Source organism: Chiloscyllium punctatum, chromosome 2 (assembly GCF_047496795.1).
Source record: "Chiloscyllium punctatum isolate Juve2018m chromosome 2, sChiPun1.3, whole genome shotgun sequence".
Classification (NCBI taxonomy): domain Eukaryota; kingdom Metazoa; phylum Chordata; class Chondrichthyes; order Orectolobiformes; family Hemiscylliidae; genus Chiloscyllium; species Chiloscyllium punctatum.
This window is the reverse complement of record NC_092740.1, coordinates 139773136-139800297: the sequence shown is the minus strand read 5'-3', so window position 1 is coordinate 139800297 and position 27162 is coordinate 139773136. Positions and strand designations below refer to the sequence as shown.

Here is a 27162-nt window from a genome sequence, read left to right as displayed (position 1 = left end):
CACATTTATACGAATTAAACTCCGCCTACCACTCCTTAGCCCATTGGCCCAACTGATCAAGATCCCTTTGTAATCTTAGATAATCTTCTTCACTGTTGTTGGGCACAGGTTTGATGTGAGAGGAGAGAAATACAAAAGGTTCCAGAGGAGCAATTTAAGAACCTGCATTTATTTCAATGCAAGGGGCCTAAAAGGGAAGGCAGATGAACTCAGGGCATGGTTAGGAACATGGGACTGGGATACCAGAGCAATTACAGAAACATGGCTCAGGGATGGACAGGACTGGCAGTTTAATGTTCCAGGATACAAATGCTACAGGAAGTATAGAAAGGAAGGCAAGAGAGGAGAGGGAGTGGCGTGTTTGATAAGGGATAGCATTACAGCTGTACGGAGGGAGGATATTCCTGGAAATACATCCAGTGAAGTTATTTGGGTGGAACTGAGAAAGAAGAAAGGGATGATCACCTTATTAAGATTGCATTATAGACTCCAAAGGCCTGTGATCAATGAAGTGCCACAAGGATCCACTACTTTTTGTCATTTATATAAATGATTTGGATATGAGCATAAGAGGTATAGTTAGGATGTTTGCAGATGACATCAAAATTGGAGATATAGTGGACAGCGAAGGAGGTTACCTCACATTACAACAGGATCTTGACCAGATGGGCCAATGGACAGAGAAGTGGCAGATGGCGTTTAATTCAGATAAATGCGAGGTGCTGCATTTTGGGAAAGCAAATCTTAGCAGGACTTATACACTTAATGGTAAGTCCTGGAGAGTATTCTTGAACAAAGAGACCTTGGAGTGCAGGTTTATAGCTCCTTGAAAGTGAAGTCGCAAGTAGATAGGATAGTGAAGGTGGTGTTTGGTATGCTTTTCTTTATCTGTCAGAGTATTGAGTACAGGAGTTGGGAGGTCATGTTGCGCTGTACAGGATATTGGTTAGGTCACTGTTGGAATATTGCGTGCAATTCTGGTCTCCTTCCTATCAGAAAGATATTGTGAAACTTGAAAGGGTTCAGAAAAGATTTACAAGGACGTTGCCAGGCTTGGAGGATTTGAGCTACAGGGAGAGGCTAAACAGGCTGGGACTGTTTTCCCTGGAGTGTCGGAGGCTGAGGGGTGACCTTATAGAGGTTTACAAAATTGAGGGTCATGGATAGGATAAATAGACAAAGTCTTTTCTCTAGGGCAGGGGAGTCCAGAACTAAAGGGCATAGGTTTAGGGTGAGAGGGGAAAGATATAAAAGAGACCTAAGGGGTAACTTTTTCACACAGAGGGTGGTATGTGTATGAAATGAACTGCCAGAGGAAGTGGTGAAGGCTGGTACAATTGCAACATTTAAAAGGCATTTGGATGAATATACGAATAGGAAGGGTTTAGAAGGATATGGGCTGGGTGCTGACAGGTGGAACTGGATTGGATTGGGATATCTTGTCGGCATGGACAGGTTGGATCGAAGGGTCTGTTTCCATGCTGTACATCTCTATGACTCTAAACACTTGGACAGGTATGTGGATGGGGTAGGTATGGAGGGACATGAACCAAACGCAGGCAAATGGGACTGGATTAGTTGTGAAAAAGGGCAGCATGGACAAGTTAGGCTGGAGGGCCTGTTTCCATGCAGTAAACCCTGATTATAGCAGCCATTGTGGTATCATCCGCAAACTTACTGACTGTGACTCCTAAATTCTCATCCAAATTGATTATATAAATGACAAACAACAGTGGGCCCAGCACTGATCGCTGGTCATAGTCCTCCAGTCAGAAAAACAACCATCCGCCACCACCCTCTGTCTCCTATTGTCAAAACTGCCAATCCAATTATATATTCAGTTGGCAAGATCTCCCAGTATCCCATGTAATCTATCTTTACTAATTAGTCTACCATGTGGAACCTTGTCAAAGCCTATGTAGACAATGTCTGCCACTCTGCCCTTATCTATCTTTTTTGGTTACATCCTCAAAAAGATCAATCAGGTTTGTGAGGCATGACTTCGCATGGACAAAGTCATGGCGGCTAACCCTAATTAGTCTTTGCCTTTCCAAAGCATGCAAATCCTCTCTCTCAGAATCCCCTCAAGAATTTACCTACCATTGATATCAGACTCACCAGTCGATAGTTTCCAGGCTTCTCCTTTCTTAAATAAAGGCACATGATATTTGAATATTTGCTGGAAATATGAAACAAACACCAAGAACACTGAAGGAACTCAGCAAGTCTAGTAATATCTGTGGAGGCAAAGTTTCCAGTCTAGTATGATTTTTCAGAACTAGAACTTCAGTTCTGACGAAGTGATACAGACTGGAAATGGAGGAGCTGGTGTTAGACTGGGATAGTCAAAGACTGGAAATGTTAGATCTTTTCCCTTTCCACAGATGTCACCAAACCTGCAGTTTCTCCAGCATTCTTGGAGCTTGTTTCTCAAGAATAGTTAGCCAGATGTAACCTGCTTTGCACAACAATTTTTTTTTAAGGCTTAATGTTTATCACCTCAATCATTCAACAACTGGAATCTCTCTCTCCCCATGAAGATTTAAACATAGGCATTTGTTTCTGAAGACATTAAAAATTTGACTATTTTTGCACTTTATTTGATATATTTAAAAGGTTACATTCTGAACATCATGGTGATTCCATTTACATCAGGTTTTAGTTTTCTTTACCTTATTTGTGTCTTCTTAACTGGAGCTGGTTCAGAAAATACAACAACAGGAATAGCCAGGTTAAAGAAACAATTCCTATATGCCTCAAAGGACTGGCCTTGAACAACTTTAATTAACTCAATAGCAACCTAGAGAGAAAAGAGAAAGTTTAGTAGAAAAAAGACAAACCTGGAGAATGAGTGAGATTGGGATTGAGCAATAACACTATTTTAATCTAGCACAGACTAATGAAAAAACTCCTGCTCCCAATGGCTATGAGAATTCTAAATTAAATAAGTGTGAGCTATATCTTTTGCAAGAGGACTGAAATGAAAACCGGTAACTGTTTTGAACATGATATGTTGATGTTAGCTATCTTCAGGTTCAAACTGCTCTTTTTGGGCAGCACTGAGGGAAATTAATAAGTCAATATACTGGCTGTGCACCTACGTTACTAACATGCTTCTCTCATGTTTTGGGTAAGAATCATTGTTTGATCATGCTAAGGGGTGAGTGACTGAATTCTACACAAAGCTTGAATAGACCTCCTCTCAAAATTTCCTGTAACTTCTGCAGTATTTATTTCTAATTGTGATCAACGAATGAACACTTACTCTTTTGAAAATTAAAATCAGTTGAGCCAATAACTGAACTAGCATCAATACAAGTTGAACAAAGCCATGGCCTGACAGGCAGTGCAATTGGGACACATATGGTTACTTGAAAGTTGCTCATTTTCACATGATAACTGGATGACAAACCTACATGGATAACAAGGAAAACAGGTCCGGAACTGGACATCTATTGTGAAAATCTGTGGTCAGAAATCACAAGCTGGTCCCTCCAATAGAGATGGACATGAGCCCACAAGTATACGAATCCATGTGTACAAAAACATAATTTTTAAAAATCAATTTACAGAAAAGACAATCCTACTTGACAATCCATTGTTTTATTTTTCATTTTTGGTCTTTTGACTTTGACTCCATCCAAAATTCTATTCAAATGAGTACTTCTTATTACTTTTCAGATATGTGATTGTAATGGACCAGACTATATCCCCTCAAACATATCAAGGAGATAGCCTAGACCCTAACTTTTATTTTCCCTAAAGGCATGTGTAAAGTGCTGTGTTCTAGATATGACTTGATTGGTCAAACTACCCACGTTTTAAGCAAAACACACTTTATTCTTATACTATAGTTAAAATACAAACCAAAAAAAAGGAATTGGAAAACCTTTAACTCCATCAAAATATTTAAAATAATATAGCAGCATCCCATAAACAGACCCCTGACCAAGGCAAATTCAGCAAAACAGATTTCCCTCAATTGATATCTCCTTCAGTCCTGGAGAAAGAACACTGACAGAATTGATATAGCTAGAGAGAGAGAGAGAGACTATTCAAGGTTTTGCTGCTGCAGCAGCAGCAGAGAGAGCTGTATCTAGCTGCTTCAATTCCCCAAACCCCAACTTCAATAACTAAAAGCAAACTAAAACCCTGGGCTTGTGTAAGCCTGACTCCACCCATTCATGCTTCCTCAAGTTTAAAAAATAAATAGCTATTATTCTACATTGCAACACAGCACCAAGTTTACAATACCTCCCTTCAAGAGAACCAAGACAGACAAATCTCCCTTAAAGGCACAGGATGGTGACAAGACAGTATTTACTATCATTACTTACCATCATAAGAACATAAACAGCCAACTATTTAATAAGGGACTGGAAAGACTTGTGGTCATTCTGGATTGGGGCGACAGCAACCTATGCTCATGTACAGTTTTTTTTTCTCATTTGTCCAGAAGCTTTCACAGGGCTACTTTCTGGTGCCAGCTCACACCTTACCATATCAATTCAATTCTGATTAGTTTGAGCTTCTGATGTCTAGAGTCATTGAGTTATTATTAAACTTCTGCAACATTGATTGGGAATTTATACCACAAGCAGTAGAGTGTTCCTACCAGTCCTGATACTGCTGCAGTTGCAGTTGCAATGGCAGGAATGATCCGGCCAGCGATCCTCTTCGTCTTTAATCTGTCTGCTGTATTAATGCTGTACATCTTTGCTCGTATATTGGAAGCAGCAGTTATGAAGTCAATGTGCCCATTACTATCATTGTCTTTTTCAAAGGAGACTGGAATCATGTGGAGGCGATCTACCGTGCAATAAACAAAAAATATTGCAGTTATTTGGATCCATTTCTCATTTATAGGCTTTGCATATTGCATTGAGAATTTCTCTACTCTCCCAATGAATTGTTTCCTCCCACAAGAAATTACTTATTCCAGAGTCTGGTCGGATAGGTAGTAGCTATCTAATACCACATCCAGGTGGCCATTTAGCTCAAATGGCTACTTGGCAATGGTGGGTGGGTGGGATATCCTAACAGCTGAGCCTAATCCTGTCCTTGTGCAACACCTATACAATACAGATCGCATTAGGGACCAGGACCAGAAAACCACAGAAGTTTAGAACACAAGAGGGAGACTACTCACCTTACAAGTTTGTTCTGACTCTGCTACAGTATAAGTAAACCCATTACACTTCTCTCTCTGGCAGTCCTATATCTTACTCTACTTCAAAGCTGAACCAGTGTATTTGGTTCTGAGTGGTCTATCCTTTTCCTGATTGACTGTAGAAACCAATTAGCATTCATGACAAAGCTGAGTGTTGGGTAGCCTGAGGTGAGCTCAGAAATCATTGTGCTGCTCAATTACAAGTATAACAACATCGCTATCCAGACTGCATCCAATTCTGATCATCTCACATGTAGAACTGAGTCTCCATAAAAGGCTCAGTGCAGATCATTCAATAAGGTTTTTAATATAAGAAACTGTAGATTTTAAGATGACATGATTTAGGTCTTCACAGGAATGAAATTATTAGATTCTGTCCAAGTCTCTCACACTGTAGAGAGAATTTAAATAAACCTTCAAAGCAGTTACTAGAAATTCAATGATTCATAAAACAATGCACTCACTTTTTGTGGCCATTCCAGCATCTCTGGCCTTGTTCAATAGGTCAATAGCCACTCTTTCTTCTTCACTGCTTACTGCAAGTTTTGCCTGGTCAGATTTCTTTACATTTTCATCAGTTTCTATTTGCTAAAACAAATAATTGCCGAATGTTCGTGTAAAGTTTTTGAATGCAAAACAAAACAGCAGTATCATTTTAAACAAATGTAACTTCATTTTAAAAGTACGCTTTGGGTGTTTTCCCTTGTGTGGAACAGATTTACTGCTTTCGGAAAATCCTTTGAAACAATCTCAATCGGTTTCATGTCCTCTGCAGACATAGAAACAACTTGCATTTATTAATAATGGTTTGACAGTACAGAAGCTGAAGTATATTAGGGACAAGGGGATAACCAGGGAAAGAATAGGGCTCATTAAAGTGACAGGGTGTGTGTGGAGCCAGAAGTTGTGATATCTTATTCTGAACTCCCATTAGTTTTAGATAAAATCTCTGTTCATTGAGCTATCAATTTCAAAACGTTCCAGCCCAGAAACAGCCAAGCCTATTCTTTGATGTGAGACTGAAGGAGAGTATTGCTGCCATGATAATTACTAATACTTTAAATTGCATGAGCAAAAACAAATGCTATACTGTGAAAACATCTAGACACAAATGCATTAGCTCAAGATGATGGGTTTATGTTGAAGACAATACAGTCCTAGAAATTAGTCCTTTAAAATTCTAGCATTATGAGAATTGTCCTGAGATATTTATAATGGTACTACCTAATTGGGAGCTATGATTTTGCTTGAAATTCCAAAAAAAAGGAAACCGCCATAAAAGAAGGAAATCTATGGAGAAGTAAACGACCAGCAGAATTTTGTATTATTTATCTATTTTTATAAGATCTCAATGATAAAAGTAACTTTCTTTGTTAATCAATCTTTGAAACTTCTTAATTCAGCTACTAACCTTATAACTGTTTCAGTTGTATCTTGCACAATGTCATCTACAACTATTTTGAAAATGTAATTTGCACAAATCAGAGTGGTTATTTTTTTGTTCTTTCAAGAAATTTTTTTGAACTTAATCTTAATCAATTTAGCAGAATTCTCAGTCAATTATCAAAGGGCATTTTTCCTAGTCAAAATTCACTTGACACCTTAACTTTAAATATGCCAGTCCTTTAATCATGTGATGGTATAATTATCAGTGCACACGCTGGATTCCCAAATCAGCAATATTTGTGTAACTTGGATGCATTCTGGAAATAGGAATGCCTCGAATTTATTTTAGCTTCAATAAATTTTGGACTATTTAAAAATGTCAAGAATTACTGACCAATGATGTGATAGGGCATGAATTTCAAAAACAATTGTTGCATTATAAACATTAAAGCCCTTGGATCATGCTCAATAGTTCACAGTGCTGAAATACACCATCATACAATGCACAAATCTAAACACTAACAGTGTGAAATAAGTCACTTTCCCAAACTCCGCTCTAATTTGTTACTCGATTACCTACTTTTGCAGAAGGGGTGAATTTTGGAATCTCAACATTGGAGAGTATTTTGGAGATAGCTTGCTTGGATACATCCTGCAATAAACCAAACAGTTATAATGTAAACCTTTCCAGAAATCATGGCCTTTTGTTGCAAATTCCGAGAGACATGCACCTTTTCATTATATTACAATTTTTATTTCATTCCAGTAGTGGAAAGTAAATCTCCTGCCATGAAATACAGCAAAAAAAAAGTTTCCCACTTCAAATTCTACTCTTTGCTATCATTTCTTTTCCCTGGCAACAATCTGAAATTAAGCTATTGTTTCACAACTTGGGTGTCATATTTAATTCTGAGGTGAGCTTTTGACTTCACATTTCTGCTATTACCAAGACAGACCACTTCGACATCTGTAACATCAACTGAATTTGCTCATCCCAGTTCATTTGCTGCTGATACTAGCATTTCAGCCTTGTTTCCTTTATGTTTGACTATTCCAATGCACTCCCAGTGGGTCTGCTATGGCCTACCATCCATAAACTTTCCAGCCTTAAAAAACACTGCTGCCCATGTCATAATTTTCAGCAAATCCCACTCTCTTATCACCTAAACTGACTCAATGCCAGGAGAATGAGGACACTGCCTCTATCCTCCGAAATCCACGCTTGAGGACCTCCAGAGGTTGCTAAATTACTTGTGCTTCTCCAGCTGTCTTTCTGAGATCAACTAATTCAGCAGGGTCTGGAGGTTAAAATGCAGAATCATTTGGATTGTAATGTTCTGCCAACCATCACTGCTCAAACCTGGGTGACATGGTGGCTCAGTGATTAACACTGTTACCTCACAGCCAGGGACCCAAATCTTAGATAACTCTCTATGTGGAGTTTGCATGTTCTCAGTGTCTGTAAGGGTTTCCGTCAGGTGCCCTGGTTTCCTTCTAAGTGGAAAGATGTGCATGTTAGGTGTATTGGTCATGCTAAATTGTCCATAGAATCTAGGTATGTGAAAGGTAGGTGGATTTGCCGTGGTAAATATGGGGTTATGGGGATAGGGTAGAGGATTGGGAATGGATGGGATGCCCTTCGGACGGTCAGTGCAGAGTGGGGATTCTATGGCTTAGTTACGTTCAAACGTGATTCTTACAACATCCCTCTAGTCAGCCTCCATCTTCCAATCTATGGCAACTCAATTGCATTTGAAACTCTACTGCCTGTACTTTGACTCACAACCAAGTCCCATTCACTCATTCATCTACAGTGATTTCTGGTCCATCAAGGCCTTAATTTTAAAACACTCATCCTTATTTTCAAATTCTACCCTGCCTTGCCTTTTCTCACTTCTAACATGCTACAATCCTTTAATTGTCCAAAATTATGCACTCCCTCAAATGCAGCTTAATTTACAACCAATTTATTTTGTTCTGCTTTGGTCACTGCGGCTTATCTAGTTTATGCCCTAAACTCCCATCCCTAAACCTGTCTGTCTGTCTCTTTCTCCTCCTTTAAGATTCTTCCTAAAACCCAACTCTTCAATCACCTGTTTTAATATACAATGGCTTAGTATTAATATTTTATCTGATTACAGTCTTGTGAAGTGCCTGAAGTCTGAAATGTGAAAGGTGCTATATGAATGCAAGATGTTGAAAACCTTTTATCTAAAGATAAAGACCTACCCTTTCCATATAAGGAACCTTGTAAGTTGTTGCAAAAAGTCTCGCAGCACTTAATATGAAATTGTAATGTCTAAAACAATAAGAAATTAGAGGTTACAATTCTGAGAATGATTTCCTTGTATTTTAAATCAAAACAGGATTCAATATCATGTGACAGCACCACTAAGGAATACAGCCTAATCGGAGAAACATTAAAAAGAAATGCAATTTGATTAATACATTATGGTCAACACTGCTGTTAACTAGTTAATTAAGAGATCATATTTACCTAATTGAGTGTTTATTGGACTTAAATGAAACACAAATACCCATTAAAATGGTAATTAAGTTTTTGATTCTGTACTCTAATTGCTTATTTGCATACAAATGGCAAAAGATAGCACAACTGATTTAATTAATTACAATTCTTCTCATGCAAAAAAATTGAAGTAGAATCTTTTGTGATTGCAAACATCATTTACAAGTATTAAGTTAGTATGAAAACTTGAGTTTATCAAATATGTCATCTATTCTCTGTAGAAATGGTGGAATAAATGCACTATTATAAAAGTTGGAAAGTAAAAGGTTCTCTGTTACAATTCAAGATCTATTTATCAAAATATCGGACAATAAAAACTGTAATCCAGATTTTAGGGAATCCAAACAGAACATGCAATTGGGACAGAATTCCAACAGAGATAATGAAATACAAATTCTGATAGTTACTTACAATTCATCATTTATGTCAAACTGCATTGGACAGGGTGGCCTCTTTGGTGACTGCCAAAATAAGCCTGCAAACAAACAGAATCTCAATAATTAAAATAAAACATGGACAAATTCCAGGCAAGTTTGTTAGGTTTACCCTAGAAGACAAGTGGATAATTTGGGGTGGCTCAGTGGTTAGCACTGCTGCCTCACAGTGCCAGGGACCCAGATTCGATTCCAGCCTTGGGTGACTGTCTACGTACAGTTTGCATGTTCTCCCCATGTTTGCGCGGGTTTCTACCAGGTGCTTCGGTTTCATCCCACAGTCCAAAGATATTCAGGTTAGGTTAAATGGTCATGCTAAATTGTCCCCAGTGTCCAGGGATGTGCAGGATAGATGGATTAACAATGGTAAACATTGGGTTATAGGTATAGGGTAGGTGGTTTTAATCTGGCTGGATGTTCTTCAGATGGTGGGCGCAGATTTGGTGGGCCAAATTGCCTCTTTCCATAATGTAGGGATTCTGGGATTTTAAGCTAATTAAGACGACATATAGCTTGCTTGCTTGCCCTTATTGGTCAGGGCACAGAGCATAAAAATTGCCAAGGCATTTTACAGCTGTATAGTACTTTAGTCAAGTCAAATTTAGAATATTTTGTACAGTTCTGATTGGCACATTACAAGGAGGATGTGGAAGCTTTGGTGAGGGTACAGAAATGGTTTGCCGGGACATAGCATGGTTTGGATGGTATTAGCTATGAGGAGAGATTGGACAAACTTGATTTGTTTTCACTTGAATATCTAAATATGAGGGGTGCCCTGATAGAAGTTTACAAAATTATAAAAGACATGGAGAAAATGAATAATTGGAGTCTTTTTCCCCAAAGTAGCAAGGTCAATTACACGGAGACATAGGTTTAAAGTTAAAGGGGATAAGTTTAAAGGAGATGTGAGGGGCAAGTTTCGCTACAGTGTGGTAAGTGCTTGGAATGTGCTAACAGAGGAGGTGGCAGTCAGATACAATAGCAACATTCAAGAGGCAGTTTGACAGGATATCTGAATATGCAGGAAATAGAGGAATACAGACCACATCGAGGCAAATGTTTTTTAGTTTAGAAAGGCATTATGTCAGTGCAGTCGTGGTGGGCTGAAGGGCCTGTTTCTGTGGTATACTGTTCTTTGTTCTAAGACCAAGGATAGCTGCTGCAGTAGAACACCACAACTCCACATTCTTCTCCAAATTTCTCACCATTCCTGTGCCATTGCCAGGTAAGAATCCCTGAAAGTTCCCTTTTCACAGGAATTCACTGCACAGACTGTAGTGATTCAAGTCAACCCACAACTTTCTCAAGAGAAATATGGCTTGTACAAGAAATTTCAATCTTGTTAGCAAGACATTTATTTAAGGTGAGAGTGGAGAATCCTTTTAAGAAAAACCAACAATTTTTGCACATTACAGGCTTGTATTTCTTCTGCATTCTTTAAGCAGTGCAAACTCCAGCTGAATGATGGTATTGCTGGTATATTCAAAGGCCAGAGTAAAACTGAACTATTTAAACCAGAAGAAACCAAGCACAGTTTACACTCAAGTGGCAAGCCTGAGCTAGGTTAAAAAAAAAATTGACTGGGTTTTTCTGACAAAAATAAGCAGCACGTTTTTAGCACTTTATGAGCAAATGACACATCAACTTCAGGGGAAGAACAGGTGAACTGTTAAATACCACCAACCTGTTTCAATTTTACAGTTTAGTTTATAGTTTTGAGAAAATAGCACCTTCATTTTTGCTTCATTATTGACATGCACTAAATGTCATGAAAATGCTGTATATGTGTGATAGATATGGATTGAACTTACTCCAGAATGTTAGCCTGATCATTACAAACTTTAAAAATATTAATGTCAATTACAACCAATCAACCCTTCACGTCGGGTAGTATGTTTGCGATTGTTGAGACTCACTCCTTCATGCATTAATTGATGCTGGAAATATTACAAACAGTGAAATTGAGACTATTTCAAAGAAAAAAGTTTTTACTTTTCCTGATAGAATTATTTGGATTGAGAGAGAAAACTTTCTCTTTACTTCTCTATCTGTATTTGATATGAAGTCAAATTCACCCATTCTAATGTGTTCTTGCTTTTCAGTGCTTGCACTGTTGATTCTTCCATTTTTCAATCCAATTCATTAAGACAACACTTTGCTGCTTACCCTATTCAAACAGGTCACAGTGTTACACAAACCATTTAAAAATTGTTTAACAACCTAACTCTCATGAAGAGTTTTAATCTGGGTCAATGCTCCTGTAAGAGCAAACAGTCAGAGTCCAACAATAGGCCCATTCCTGCCCTCACCCAATATCCACCACCTCTACTGTAAAAATCATTAGGCAGGAGTCAAGAATAGGAACCCTGAGCTTTTCCCATTTATGGTATAACTGCAGCATAATCTAGTAATCAGATTACTTGAATTAGATTAGGAAAATAAATATGAGATCCCTGGTTTAGGTTGCTCAATCCCACATATGTCGGACAGATAGCCACTGAAAGATTTGGCACTAAGAAAGCAATGAACAAACTTTACCACAATACTTACTTCCATCCTTCAGTTTAGTATCTAGTGGAAATGAGTGCAGAAGTTGTACCGCCTGGAGGAAGATAAAGAACGGGTCACTGCTGCTGCTTTGTAGACAAGGCCGACAATCTCAAATCTTTCTTTTGTGCATTGCGAGAATGAACATTAGTCAGTTAATGATTCTTTGCTGGTAAACAAAAGAGAATGAGAGCCAGGGGCATGGGGGTGTAATAGAGACAGCAATGAGAAAACAGGATGGGGAGAGACAGCAGGGAAAAAAATGGGATTGGAGAGAGACAGGAGGGAGAGAATGCAGTTGAAGAATGATGACAGGAGAGAGACGGAGGAGAGACAATATATGTAAAGAGAGACAGTGGGGAGACAATGTGGGTCTAGCAAGGAAAGACTATGTTTGGAGAGGGTTAGTATGGACAGTTAGTGGGGAGAAGATGGGGGTGGATAGAGTGAGACAACAGGGAGAGAAGGGAAGGGTGAGAGAGACAATGGGGAGAAGATGTGGTGGGTCAAAGGCAGGCAGAGATTGCTGGGGAGACAGCAAAGAGAGAATGGAGTGGAGGAGTAGAAGAGGAAGACAGAGACAGAGATAGACACTAGGGTAGACCAGGTGGACCAAGACAATTGGGGGGGGGGGGGGGGGGGTGCGGTGAGGGAAGAGGTGGATGTTGGAGGTGGAGACACATCAAGTTCGATATATATTGGGGGCGAGGGGTTGGGCAAGGGAGAAGAGACAAGCAGTAAGGACAGTGTGGAGATACAATGGCAGGGTGAGCACATAGGGAGTAGCAATGCTTCCCCTGGTTGGAAATGGCTTGTTGGGTGGGGAAGCAAATGGCGGTGAAGGCTAGGCCAGGATGGCAGCAATGCATGGTGGACTGAGAGTTATATTCAATTTATCACAAACTAATAGCACTGCTGTGGATGGAAAAAATGCAAAACCAATAATTTTAATCATAATATACCAAACAGCCTGTTAAGCACAGATAATATTTGTACTGAAAAAGAAATACTACAATCACTGAGTTTAGGTAAAGTAATTAAATGGGCAGGGTAATATTTTTACTGTCATAACCATAAGGGATAAATCAGAATACAAGAATATTAATCTAAAATATTAATGTACTGATTGAATTATTATTGTGCCTTACCTTGTGATGGAAATATTTTTCAAATTTTACTCGTGCCAGGGCCACACACTCATGCCAACCTGAGGGCCACCTATTAAGTAATTTAATTGCTTGAAATGATCCTTCTAAACTTTCTCCATTTTGCATTCGCTACAAAACACAATTGTGGAAAAGAATAATGGTAACTGCCCTCAATATTAAATTCAAAGCTTTTCAAATAAACATTGCTAACAGAAAATCTCAATATTGCAGCACATATTTTGTCTATTGCCGCATTTTAATTCGGGGTTGCTAAATTTAACCATTTCTTTGTGCAACATTGCATCATAAGTACTCATTCAGGAGATTGGGCACTGAAGGGTTTTTGTCAGCGTAAAATGGATTAGTTGTGTGGTTGTGAAACAGTAGTACCATTATAAGAGTAGCGCAGATTTACAAAGCTGACAGTTAAGTTATTGTCAAGTAGGTAGTCTTGGTGGTCTGCCTCCACACTTTGTACAAGATTTTTAAACCTGAATTTCAGCTCCCAAGTTACGGCAGTTAATACTAAAATCAAATTCTGACAGGTTGAATATGAATCATCATATCTGGACATTGTTGAGGATATTTTGGAGCTGGGAATGGGCTCTACACATGCTTGACTTAGTTGCTAACACCCTTGCCTCTGAGTCACAAACCACACTAAAGAATCAAGTTATTGCTCAAAGTAACACTAGGGTATGCAACAGGCAAATTTTTTCAAAGCAGTCAAGTCTATAATGATAGGGTGTCAAGAAGAGTGTGGCCTGGACAGAATGCTGAAAAGGGGAGGATGTGTTGCCTCACACTAGAGATGACCAAAATGGTGGAGGAAGATCTGTTGAATATGGAGACTGGCAAGTTGATAGGTGAGTACAAGAGAAATCCTATCATGACTCTGGGAGGGAGGGAAAGGCATGACAGCAAAAGGTGAAATAAATTGGACATGTTGGAACAAGCAAGTCACTGATTTCAACCCCAGGGCATCAATGTGGACTTCACCAGTTTCCTCATTTCCCCTTCCCCCACCTCACCCTAGTTCCAAACTTCCAGCTCAGCACTGTCCCCATGACTGGTCCTACCTGCCTATCTTCTTTTCCACCTATTCACTCCACCCTCCTCCCTGACCTATCACCTTCATCCCCTCCCCCACTCACCTATTGTACTCTATGCTACTTTCTCCCCACCCCCACCCTCCTCTCATTTATCTCTCCACCTTTCAGGCTCTCTGTCTGTATTCCTGATGAAAGGCTTTTGCCCGAAACATTGATTTTACTGCTCCTCAGATGCTGCCTGCACTGCTGTGCTTTTCCAGCACCACTCTAATCTAGACTCTGGTTTCCAGCATCTGCAATCATTGTTTTTACCAAGTCACTGATATTGACTGATGATACTATTCAACTCTCAAAAAGTCAAATGAAGGAGATATTAAGTGGAGGTATATGTGGAGGTTACAAACCAGTTCAATGTAGAGAGTTGGATTTAAAAATGGATACAGAATAATGAATGTAGTTAACAGAGGAATTGTAGCAATAGTAATGAAACAAATTCCTATAGATGGAATTGATTTTAAGAAATGACCCGAGGGGTTCAAGAATATTGGCTCCACCAAGGGTGGTGGAACAAGCAGTGAATGTAAAAGAAATGGAAACGTTTCAGGAGAAACATCTTGGATTGTTTCCTGACTGTGTTGTGACTATATCTCAAGCCCATAGAACTGTTTATGGAGAAAAAGGAGCCAATGAAACAGTGAGACAATTTGGAAATTCAGTTATTGGATACAATGTTTGAAAATTTAGCCAAAAAGGATGAAGGTAAAGAGAATGAGGCTGATTTGTATAACTCATCTTCAACAGAAATGCAAAGATGGATTCACAACTGTAAGTTAAACCAAGCAACCTACTCAGATATGGTTTGTGCTTCATTCCTGACTCTTGAGAAGACAAACACATGTGCTGACTGAGGAACACGCCCATGTCTTATGCTTTTATACACAATTCAACTCCAGGTCATTAATTGGCCCTAACTGTTTCCTCAATTATATGCTCAGAACCTCCCTTCCAAGATAGGGGTTCATCACAACTAAGGTGCCAGCTGTTAAGATTGCATCATTCTCACCTCCCCCCAAATCAGTCTCATTGTATTAGGAATCCAAAGCCCTCTCTTCTGCACCATTACAGACACATATTCAGCTATATATCCTATACTATAGCAAAGTCCACAAGCATGGCCATCAGTTTTGGGGAGAAAGAAAGATAACTTAGGCTTAACTGCCAGGCCTTCTTCAGTTGTAATGCTATTAACACAGGGTCTCCAAGGCTCTTGAACATCAAAGATGTATGTTGACAGTCAAAACAAATAAGCATTTATCTAACCTGTATTAAAAAGTGAAGCTGCAATGCTCTGTTAACAAATACTGTGAAATTATGCACTGCTCCAAGTCTGATCCTCAAGTCTGTATTTTGAAACAATAACTCTCACCTGCAGAACATTGTCTGTTGATTTATGGTTTTCCCAGAATTTGTTGTACATTGAGGGTTTGTAAGAAAAGGAACTTTCAAACTGAAATGAGAAATGGAATAAGATTTTTCCATCATAAATTAACAGGATAGCACTTAAATTGACATGCTTTCTAAAGAAGCTGATTTAAAATACTACAGCTGTTTCATACCTTATCTCTTGACCACTGTATTGTATGTTCAATTAATGCAGGAAATGATTTTAATGTGCAAAATGGGATTTCTTCTTCAGGAGGATCTCGCTGCAAAAAACCAACAGTGAATCACAAAAATGTTGAAGTGTTTAAAACTTTAATCACTGATATCACATAGCAATCACTTTCAACTTGTATAGCATCAACTTCCGCTTTCTGAACATGCTGGATGTATAGTTCAATAACATCAAAATTCAACTACCCTACTGCATCTATTCCAATCTTTACCAGCAGCAATCTACTGAAGTATCATTTCCATGCTTAATCTACAACCATTTCCAACTATAAACCATCATTTTAATAGTATTATGGACCCTGATTCAATTAATTATTTAAATAATTAATAAATCACTCTTTGCAAAATAATCCCATACTTCTTCAAAAGGATTTTCTAACTTGAGATACATTTAAATGGAGCAACAATTCATCTATGCAAAATGATAACGACCAAAGCATTTCATATTCACATTAACACAGAATTACTCCTATATATTGCTATGTATTGTTTTACATCCTAAATTAATGGCAAAGTAAATTCCAATTATACATTATATGGCAATTGAAATTTGGTTCAGCTGTGTAACTAAAGCATAAATCTAAAACTGCATTGATATTACAACTTTCATGAAGGACCTTTGCTACTAATGAACTATTTTTGAAGTTTAGGCACTATTGTGATATAGTCACATTGCTGATACCATTTCCAAACAAAACTGCTTTTTTCTTACCAATTTTCTCTTATCTGTTTCTATTCTGATAAGTATATCAGATTGCTCACAAAAGGGATGGTTCTACACACACAAAAATCATAGAAATGCCTAGCTTCAGTATGATTCCATGACCACTAGATCTCCTGTAGCCCACGGTTGGATTCCATGAGCACCAGGTTTGCTCTAGTACAAAGTCAGTGTCAGCATTCCCTGCCTACTGGACATACTATTCAAGGTTCCATTATCCAAACATGATAGTGAATGTCAGTGGATTATTTGCCGATGACGACTCAAAGATCAAAGCCAAAGGCTCCTACACTCCTCCCTAGTTCCTCAGAGAAGCCTCTGATAAATCCCATCTGGCCCAGGGGACTCGTCTACTTTCAGTCCTTCTAGAACTTCCTTACTAACCTTAATCCATTCTAGTCTAATAACTCATACTTCATTCATCACCTCTACAATATTCTCCTTTGCCTGAGTGGAATATTTGTTTAGCACCTCTCAGACCTCCACAGGGTCCACACATAACTTCCCATTTCTGAGTTTGACTGGCCCTATTCCTACCCTAGTCATCCTTTTATTCCTCACATACCTCTAGAAAGCTTTAGGTTCTCCACTATTCTATCTGCTAAAGACTGCTCATGTCCTCTCTTTGCTCTTCTTAACGCTCTCTTTAAATCCTTCCGAGCTAATCTGTAACTCTCCATCGCCTCATTGGAGCCATCTTGTCTCATCGTCACATAAGCCTCCTTCTTTTTATGATGCAATAACAGGTCAGGTTACATGGCCACAAAATGAAGAATAGAGTACTTTATTTATATGCAAGTAACCTTTCTATAAATAGAAGTTGCAAATTGAGCACAGGTTGCAATTTATGTCAAAGTTTGTGAGAAGATTTGTAGCTCGGGTGCTCGTTGTTGTGGTTCTGTTCACCGAGCTGGGAATTTGTGTTGCAGACGTTTCGTCCCCTGTCTAGGTGACATCCTCAGTGCTTGGGAGCCTCCTGTGAAGTGCTTCTGTGATGTTTCTTCCGGCATTTTAAATGCGCTTCACAGGAGGCTCCCAAGCACTGAGGATGTCACCTAGACAGGGGACAAAACGTCTGCAACACAAATTCCCAGCTCGGCGAACAGAACCACAACAACGAGCACCTGAGCTACAAATCTTCTCCCAAACTTTGAACACCTACGGGTGAGAGACACTAAGACAAGCCAAGAAATTGGAATCCTGGGCCAACCACCTAAGCTCCACATACAAACAACTCCGGTTCCTGCACGAATGCCGAAAGAATTGAATTAAATGCCGGAGGAAACATCACAGAAGCGCTTCACAGGAGGCGACCAAGCACCGAGGATGTCACCTAGACAGGGGACGAAACGTCTGCAACACAAATTCCCAGCTCAGCGAACAGAACCACAACATTTATGTCAGTTTAAATGCTTTGAAATACACGGTGGCTCAATAGTTAGCACTGCTGCCTCACAGCACCAGGGTCCCAGGTTTGATTCCAGTCTCGGGTAACTGCCTGTGCGGAGCTTGCACATTCTCCCCACGTCTGCGTGAGTTTCCTCCAATGTGATCCGGTTTCCCCCCCACAGTCCAAAGACATGCAGGTCAGGTGAACTGGCCATACTAAATTGCCCATAGTGTTAGGTCTATTAGTCAGGGAAATGGGTCTGGATGGGTTAATCTTCGGAGGGTTGGGCAGAAAGGCCTGTTTCCACACTGTAGGGAATCTAGTCTAAACTAAAAATATGTATGCATATAAGTTAGCTGATAGTAAGTTTTATAAGCAGTTATGTCAAGCTAGAAGGAAGAAGGAAACTTTTGATTGGTCCTACAAGAAAGAGCACTTTTATTGATGTTACAACAAGCAGTTGACTACACTAAGATTGGCAAGAGTCCAACAGGAACTTGAGTGACCGTGAAGGGAAAAATCATCTTTCAATGTAATGCCCAAACAATTGAGGAACAAGACTGTACTCAAATATTAATAATAATAATTACTTCAATGAGGCAGGCAGTCTGTTCAAAAATGCTTCCTTCTAAAGGCAAAAGAATTAGATAAAACATGGTGTAAAGAAAGGGAAGAGGAGGTGAATTGCTATGACTCAGTGTGTAAAGACTTTTTCTTTGATGGATGGGAGAAGTGCATGTCTAAAATTGAACACCTGTCACCTGTACATTTAGGAAAATTAATTAAAATTCTGTGGTATGGTTGTCACTAAACATTCACATCTCTCCCTACTTGCCCTTGTCTTAAGAACTGTCTTTTCAATGCTCCCAATTTGACTGTAGGTTAGAAACAAAACACGGAGTTATTGCACTGTTTGGAAGTATGCACTTACATGGCTATTGTAGCTCTCTGTCAGATTTGGCACAATGACCTCTGTATGCCCTTTTGTCCCCATGGTTCCTGAATCTAGAAGTGGACGCTGATTTGATACACAACGACTGTAAATGAAAAGACAGTGAAAGGGAGTCAACTGTTAACACTTAACAGTCAGTCAAGAAAAATTAGCATCTTTCAGAGAACCAAGCTACGAGTAATTCACACAAGCTAGATAAAATGTGCATCTTAGGGAATTTGCATTAAATTATTAAATTAAAACATTATTTAACATGAAAGCAATAACAAATTAATTAATAAAGGCTGATAATTATCTTGCCTACTATGATTGCAAATCCATTGGTGCAAAAGCACTTCAGAATGTCCTTGTATAAAATTATAAGAGTAGTGCTCTTGGTCAGATATAGTGTAACCTACATAAAAAAGATCCCAGAATTCTCGACACAAATCATGCTTTGTCCAAGATAAGTTCTATGTTTTACGATGCAATTTTAAAAAAATTATGCCAGAAGCTAATCCTGCCACCCATCTTGCTCCCTGGATAGCTTAATCACTACTGGGAGTTTCCCTAACTGGAAACCTATTTGGAGGCTTTTGAGTACATTTTAAAAGTTAAGGAGGAATTTACTAAGAAATTCATGACTGCTAGTTTTATTGGGGTACTGTATACTTGCACATTATTTTAAGAGTAGTTTTCAGTTGTTAAATGTTGAATTATACACAGGTGCTGCGTTAGCACTGATCAGAAGTACCTCTCTTTTTGATATAAACCCATTGTGAGCTATACCAAATTAAATAAATTTGCTTTAAAGATATTCTTTAAAGTGCCCAGTTGCCCAATTGTGGAGATTCACAGCAATTCTGGACTGGCCAATTTCAAAACGTGTTGCAACTGAAAACTCAATATTTAAATTAATAATTAAACATGCACCAATTTGATCATTCCATTGCATCAATACAGAAACTCCATCCTGGCCAATATTCCTTGTTTCTCATGGCACTCTCTCATGTCCTTCCCCCCCTCTCTCCTCCTCCTCCCTCCCACACCCACTCCCCAAATTCAACATTTAATTTTGGTTTTATTGTAAGCTAGAGGTACTCCTGAATGAGTTGGAGCCTCTTTTAAACTTTGCAAATCAAAGCTACCAATCCGTCCTTGCTTGCACATGCGACAAAAAAACTTAAGATTAATTAGAAGAAGCAATGCTGTAAGGTGACAATGGCCTAAAAAGTTTTTGATCATGACTAGGTTTTAACTTTCAATTAAAAGTCCAAAATACTGGAGAAACTCAGCAGTTCTGGCAGCATCTGTGGAGAGAGAAACACAGAGTTAACCTTTTGAGTCCAATATGGTTGTTCTTCTGAACAGTAGTCCAGCAGGTCTGTTTCTTTCTCCACAGATGCTGCCAGGCCTCAGGTTCTTTTAGATTTCCAGTATATGCAGTATTTTGATTTAATTCAGCTTTTAAATTTTTTATTTTATTAATTATTTTAGTCAATGTTTGGATATTTTGCCTATTTTTCCCAATTGTTAACTCTATAGAAAGCAGCTGGTTACAGGAAGGAAATCATTTGGCCTATGGTATTCTTCCTGACTCTCTGCAAGAGCAATTCATCCTGGCGGCTCTTCTCCACCTTTCCAATACAGTGTTGCGCTTTTCTCCCTATTCAGACAATGATTGAATTTGCCTTCTCCACATTCTCAGGCAATGCATTCCATATCCAATGCATGAAAAAAATTCATCACCATTGATTATTTTGCCAAGTACTGTAAATCTGCGCCTTCTGGCTCTCCATCTTCCATCAATTAGAAGCATTTCTCTATCTACTCTGTCCAGTCCTCTCAAATCATGGCTCCTGTCAATCATCTCTTCTGCAATGATAACAATGCCAGCTTCTTCAATCACCATATGCAACTGTAGTTCTTCATTCTTGGAACTATTCTCGTGAATCTTTTCTGTAACTTCTCTAATGCCTTCACATTCTTCCTAAAGCGTGGTGTCCAGCCACTGCTTTAGTCCTGTCTCTTTTTAAAATTTGGCTTTGTCTCCATTGAGCTTTATCATCTTGTTTCTTCTTGGTGTCCATCCCCATTTTGTTCAGCAAGAGTTCACTTTTCTCCTTTCCTGGAGTCCATGATTGCCTTTTGTAAGATTTCACCTTTACCCTATGACATTAAGCCAATAACAGAGATCATGTACATTCAGACACTGTTGTGCCAATGCAATTAAGTACACATACCAGACAACTTCCACAGGCCTCCTAAAAACTGAAACAAAGATTAAAGGCGGACAATTAACAATGAGCATTTATATCATTGGGAATGCACTCAAGGAAGGTTACCACCACATGTGGATTTCTTTGGTGGATAGCAAAATATCTAGATGGTAGACCATACCACTTAGTTAACCTATTTATTCAAACTGACTAAAACAGATATGATATTACAGGAGAATAACAATTGAAATATTGCTTAATTCTCACTATCATTTTGTAATAAATAAAAGCAGGGTTTACATAAGGATCACCTTATACCCAATGGAATTAAGATTAACCTCCTTAATCTTTCTTTATACCTCAAATTCCATAGTCCCGTCATCTGAATTACCTCCAACATTTAGTGATTTTCTAAATGATCAAAGTCTTTTTGAATGTAATTGCCCTGCCATAAATCTTGATACTGTTCTGACATTTTTCTAATTCTCGTGGATCCAAAGGTGAATGAAACACACTTGGGCAACATGAGATGCGCTTTCCCCCACTTAGGCATCTTGCACTCTGCAATTTAACGTCACAGTTTACCCTGTCAGCCTAATGTTGATAAGACAGTCAGCTGTTTGTGACATTAAAACTTAACCACTACCTGAACAGAACGCTCACAGAAAGACTGTGAATTTCCCTGAACAAAACGAAGCTAGCAGCATGATTGGGAGTTTTGTCTGGAGTTGTTTAACAAGTACCAGAATCAAAATAATGATGTTCAGCACAGAACCCCAATTCTAACATGGGAAAAATTGTGGATATGATTCTGAAAGACTGAAAACCACACCCTCCCTGAATCCCAAGATAACAGAGATACAATTCAACGCTTTCATTTACTGCAGGCCAGTGTTTTGCTACAATGTTTTCATTTACAAGTCAGTCTGCACCACCTCCAAAGAGCAACTTGTCCAAGCCCACCTTTCTCGCCCCACCCAACACCCATATGGGGTTATAACGATAGCTAACCTACGTAACCTGGGCATCTTTGAACTATGGGAGAAAACCAGAGCAGACAGGGCAAACACAGGCAAGCACGGGGAGAACGTGCAATCTTGACAGACAAGGCTGGAGTCAAACCTATGTCTCTGGTGCTGCAAGGCAGTATTGCTGACCATTGTGCCACCATGCTATTCACAGTGTAATACTTTACACCATGTCTACAGTCACCTTCTCATTTATACATCCGTTACCTGTCTACGTATCTCCTTGCTTCCACGTTATCCAGTGCAGTGATGACAACATCCATTTGGCTATAAAAATGATCACTATAAATATTCTCAGTTGATGGACAAACTTTGTTTAGGTGAGAATCTATTTTTATCTGGGGATTTATCGCCAAGGTGGTTGCTGCAGCTGTGTAGCTCTTTGGTTTCTGACAAGAAAACAGAGGACTCAGATGAATGTTTTAAGGAAAACACTGAATACATTATTAAATTGTCACAAGTTAGAGAGAATGTAGCATGGACTAATGTTACTGGACTAGTAATCCAGAGGTTTAAGCCAAGATCTGCAACCCAAGATGGGTTCAAATCCCACCACGGAATTTGAATTCAAATAATAAATCTAGAATATATAGCTCGTCTCAATAATGGGGACCATGAAAATATTAATTGTTGTAAACACCAATCTCGTTCACGAATGTCTTATAGGGAAAGAAATCTCACTTTGTCTGGACTCCACAATAATGAAGTTGACGATTATCCTCCCTCTGAAAAGGTCTAACAAACCACTTTGTTCAAGAGCAACAGATGCTGGCCTTGCCAACAGCACACACATTCCATCAAAGAATATAATAAAACTGATCACCATAAAGCTACGTTTCCTGGAGCTCATACATAACCGCTGTGGCGCTTAAGTTCTAATGCACCAAAGGCCTGGGTTTCTCATTTGGAGTTTGCAGTGACAAGAAAGGGATCACCTTATCAAATATGTTGGATAGCGCCAACTACAGAAAAGGCAAAAAGACGCATGGACGCTGCTCTCAATAGTCATTAAGCAGAGAAAGTGCGTGCAAATTCCCACAATGGTGAAAATTAACATCTTGCACGACCTCTCCCCAATAATTTATTTCAAAAGGGACTAATTTCACTGCTGCTGCCTGTACTCTGGTGGAATACTTCAGGCCAACTCTCAGGCCCAGGCTCTCTAGTAGGGCAGATTCATCACTCCAGTATCTTAGAAACCATCCAGTGTTTTGCTAGCATACCAGTCACTCAATACTGAGAAGGATCTGAATTCCATGAGATAGGGTACTGATAAATAGTGGGGAATACAGATTAAGAGTCTAGAGCTCTACAAGCATTAAAAGGCATAAAGTAACGCATCCTGGCTGCTGACAAACACTGAACTCTTGACAGTAATGTACACATGAACGTATGGGAGGCTGTGGCATATTGTTAATGTCACTGGACTCTCAATCAGAATCTCAGGCCAATATCCTGAGGACAGTGGTGTGAAACCCAATACGGCTGATAATGAAATTTAAATCACCACACCTCAAGCGAGGGAGGAAGTCAAGAAGGTGGGACCTGAGCCAGTATGAGAATTGAACCCGTGCTGATGGAGTCACTCTGCATCACAAACCAGCTATCCAGCCAGCAATAAAGAGCTATTCTCATGGAGAGACAGAACAACTGTCAATTGTTTAAAAAAAAAATCTGGTGCTCTAAAGTATTTTTGGGAAGGAATGATGCCATCTTTATCTGGTCTGGCATCCAAACGACTCCAGGCCCATAGGAATATGATTGACTCTTAGATGCTCTCCAGGTAATTGGGAAGTATGGCATGTGTGTGTGTGAACTGTACAATTACTAAATTAATAAAGCATTTTAGGCAGGGTTGAGCAACATCTTTGAATTTTGAGGAACATCTTCCTTTCCTGGCAAAGGTACATTGACTAGTTCTAGTTTGCTCACTATCATACCTGTATGTGTCGGGGTCTGAAGAGAAATTGTCTATTTAGATTGGATTTTTCTATTAAGTCAGGGTCTGTGATAGTTATCTGCAAAGGAATCACAAAAGTTAGACGTAAGGTTAACACCGTACAGGCATTTGACCAAGTCAGCTTTGTCCCCTCCCTCCTTTTGTACAGACAGCAGTGTCAACACGATGCTAATAAATCCAAATGACACCAAAAGTACCTACAGCAATTATTAGCAATACCTGGCTATAAACAAAAAGTACTGAAATTTGCTTTCAAATGTAGTCAGATCTAATTTGGGTGACACAGCTTTCAGGATCATGTAAACCTCAAACATAAATAGTACTCAATTCTCTAGTGCAGATTTGTTCATAACATTATCAAAACTCCAAAGGATACAAGCCTGATACTAACGATGGGAAGCAAAAGTCATGGATAAGTTAAATTTAAATGGAGTGGATTAAAAATCTAATAATCCAAGGTTAAAAGTGTGAAAGGCTCTGTTGTGGCACAGAGATAGAGTTCCTGCCCCTGGTTCAGACAGGTTCAAGTTCCACCTACTCCAGATGTAAAATGAGAAAGACTTTTGAGCACCTTAAAAGGTTTCTCAATTTAGTGATCCTTGCTAATGCTGAAGTGGCTTTGATACAAGGTGTCCAATTGTTAAAATATGTTTTAAAATTTGGGTTTTAAAACAGTGATACATGGAGTTGCTTACTTATCTGAAGGTTTTGTTTTTTTAAAAAAGCACAGTAGGATCTCCGGGCATACTGGAAGATTGTTTGTAGGAGAGCAAGAAAATGGTGGTAAAAAATTATACTACTTTTGCAAAATGAATTTTTACTTAGGTTTCTGCACAACCTAATGTTATGTCTCAAAATTTGCATGAACCAAGAGTGAATTTTGAATTGTTGTTTTAAAAAGTGGAATAAAAATATTCCTCGATAAATTTGAGCGGGTCATGTGGGTGTAGATTGATTAATGCAATTGAAAATCAGTTTATCATAAAGTAATTTAAATCATTGTTTAGTCCAGTTTTCACAATGTTCATACAGAATCTAAAAATGTCACTGCCTGTAAAAACATACATTGCACATAACCTGCTTCTACCATTGTGCTAATTACTTTACTGTTGTGAGTGATTTATAAATACATAAGTAACAATGAATACATTTACTTGACCACTACCAGAGGAAAGATACATACCATTCCTCTTTTCTGGCCAATGCTAACACCAAGCAGAGCAAGGTTCTTCAGCATTTCGCAGCCAATTGCACCACATCCAACCTGTGAGGAAACAGTTATTTTTCATTTTACCCATTAAGATTCCACATGTGATACATTTAAAGGTTAAAAAGCTGACTGAAAGGACACTTCTTACCAACATGGTATAAAATCGATTCAGAACACATGCACTTTTGAATCAATGAAGTCTTTTTAGAACCCTGTGTCCATATTTCAGGCATGCAAAAGTGGAATAAAACGATGGAAGTGTGCACATATTTAATTAGCATGCACTGCAAATACGATACGTTGTTATGCACCCTGATGGTGGCACTGTGTAGTGAAAGATCAACCTTTCACTAACCCTAATCCTAACTACACAATCCTTCATTTTCAATAGTGACAGGTGGTCAAATTTAGGGATTTGTGGCTTCTTCTGTGATGTTTAAACTGACAGTGAACACTCCACTAGACGATCTAACTAGCTCTAATACTGACAAGTGACTGAACACAAAAATATATTAGTCATGGTACAAAAGAATAAAATTAATTGGAGAAATGGACAGCAATTAAAAGAAGCTTTAAACGATTGAATAAAACTGTAATGACTTTTTAAAATTCACCCATGGAACATGGGTGCCGCTGGCTGGACAAGCATTTATTGCTCTTCAGAGCGTGGTGGTGAGCAGCCTTCCTGAACCACTGCAGTCCGTGTATTGTAGGCTGACCCACGGTGAATTCTAGGATTTTGACCCAGTGACAATGAAGGAACAGCAATACCTTTCCAAGTCAGAATAGTGAGTGTCTTGGAGGGGTACTTGCAGTTGGTGGTGTTCACATGTATCTGCTGCCCTTGCCTTCTAGATGGAAGTGGTGAGATTTTGGAATGTGCTAAGGATCTTTGGTGAATTTCTGCAGTGCTTCTTGTAAATAGCACATACTGAGAGCACTGAACATTGGTGGGGGTGGATGCTTGTGGATGTGGTGCAAATCAAGTGGGCTGCTTTGTCCTCGATGGACTGAAGTTTCTTGAATGGTGTTGGAGCTGCACCCATCCAGGCAACCGTGATCATTCCATCACATTTCTGATCTGTGCCTAATAGATGGTAGTCAGGCTATAGGGAATCATAAACTGCATCATTCACCACAATATTCCTAGCCTCTGACCTGCTCTTGTAGCCACTATGATATGGCAACTGCAGTTGTGTTTCTAGTCAATGGTAACCACCACAAGATGTTAATAGGTCTCGGTGATAGCCAGATTGTCTCTTATTGGAGATGGTCATTGCCTGGCATTTCTGTAGTGCAAACATTACTATCCATTTGTCAGCAAAGCCTGGATATTATCCAGATCTTCTTGTATTTGAATGTGGACTGTGTCGCTATCTAAAAAGTTGCAAATGGTGCTGAACATTGTTCGCCAATGATTGCACATTCCCACTTCTGACTTTATTATGGAGGCAAAGTCCATAGATGAAGATGTTTGGCCCTAGGACACTACCCTGAGTAACTCCTGTGGAGTTGTCCTGGAGCTGAGATGACTGACTTCCAACAGCCACAGCCATCGTCCATGTGCCTGGCATTACTCCAACCAGCAGACAGTTTGCTTCCCGATTCCTATTGATTCCAATTTTGGTAGGGTTCCTTGATGCCAGACTTGGTCGAATGTGGCGTTGATGTCAAGGACTGTCATTCTCGCCTCACCTCTGGAACCCAGCTCTTTTATCCATATTTGAATCACGCTGAATTGAGGTCAGGAGCTGAGTGAACCCAA

The 27162-nt window shown here is 39.2% G+C and overlaps 1 protein-coding gene across 2 annotated transcripts in view; it reads right to left on the bottom strand.

Annotated features, from left to right (window-relative positions):
• Positions 1-27162, bottom strand: part of uba6 (ubiquitin like modifier activating enzyme 6) — a 112544-nt gene that overhangs the window by 10129 nt on the left and 75253 nt on the right. For both annotated transcript variants that reach the window (XM_072589132.1, XM_072589133.1), the window contains 14 exons: positions 25371-25451; positions 24168-24245; positions 22435-22616; positions 18981-19086; positions 15881-15970; positions 15691-15771; positions 13213-13341; positions 12068-12119; positions 9495-9558; positions 8786-8855; positions 7137-7208; positions 5635-5758; positions 4616-4809; positions 2673-2800 (listed from right to left, as the gene is read on the bottom strand). In XM_072589132.1, coding sequence (XP_072445233.1) covers positions 2673-2800; positions 4616-4809; positions 5635-5758; positions 7137-7208; positions 8786-8855; positions 9495-9558; positions 12068-12119; positions 13213-13341; positions 15691-15771; positions 15881-15970; positions 18981-19086; positions 22435-22616; positions 24168-24245; positions 25371-25451 — 1451 coding nt within the window. The remainder of the gene's footprint in view (positions 1-2672; positions 2801-4615; positions 4810-5634; positions 5759-7136; positions 7209-8785; positions 8856-9494; positions 9559-12067; positions 12120-13212; positions 13342-15690; positions 15772-15880; positions 15971-18980; positions 19087-22434; positions 22617-24167; positions 24246-25370; positions 25452-27162) is intronic.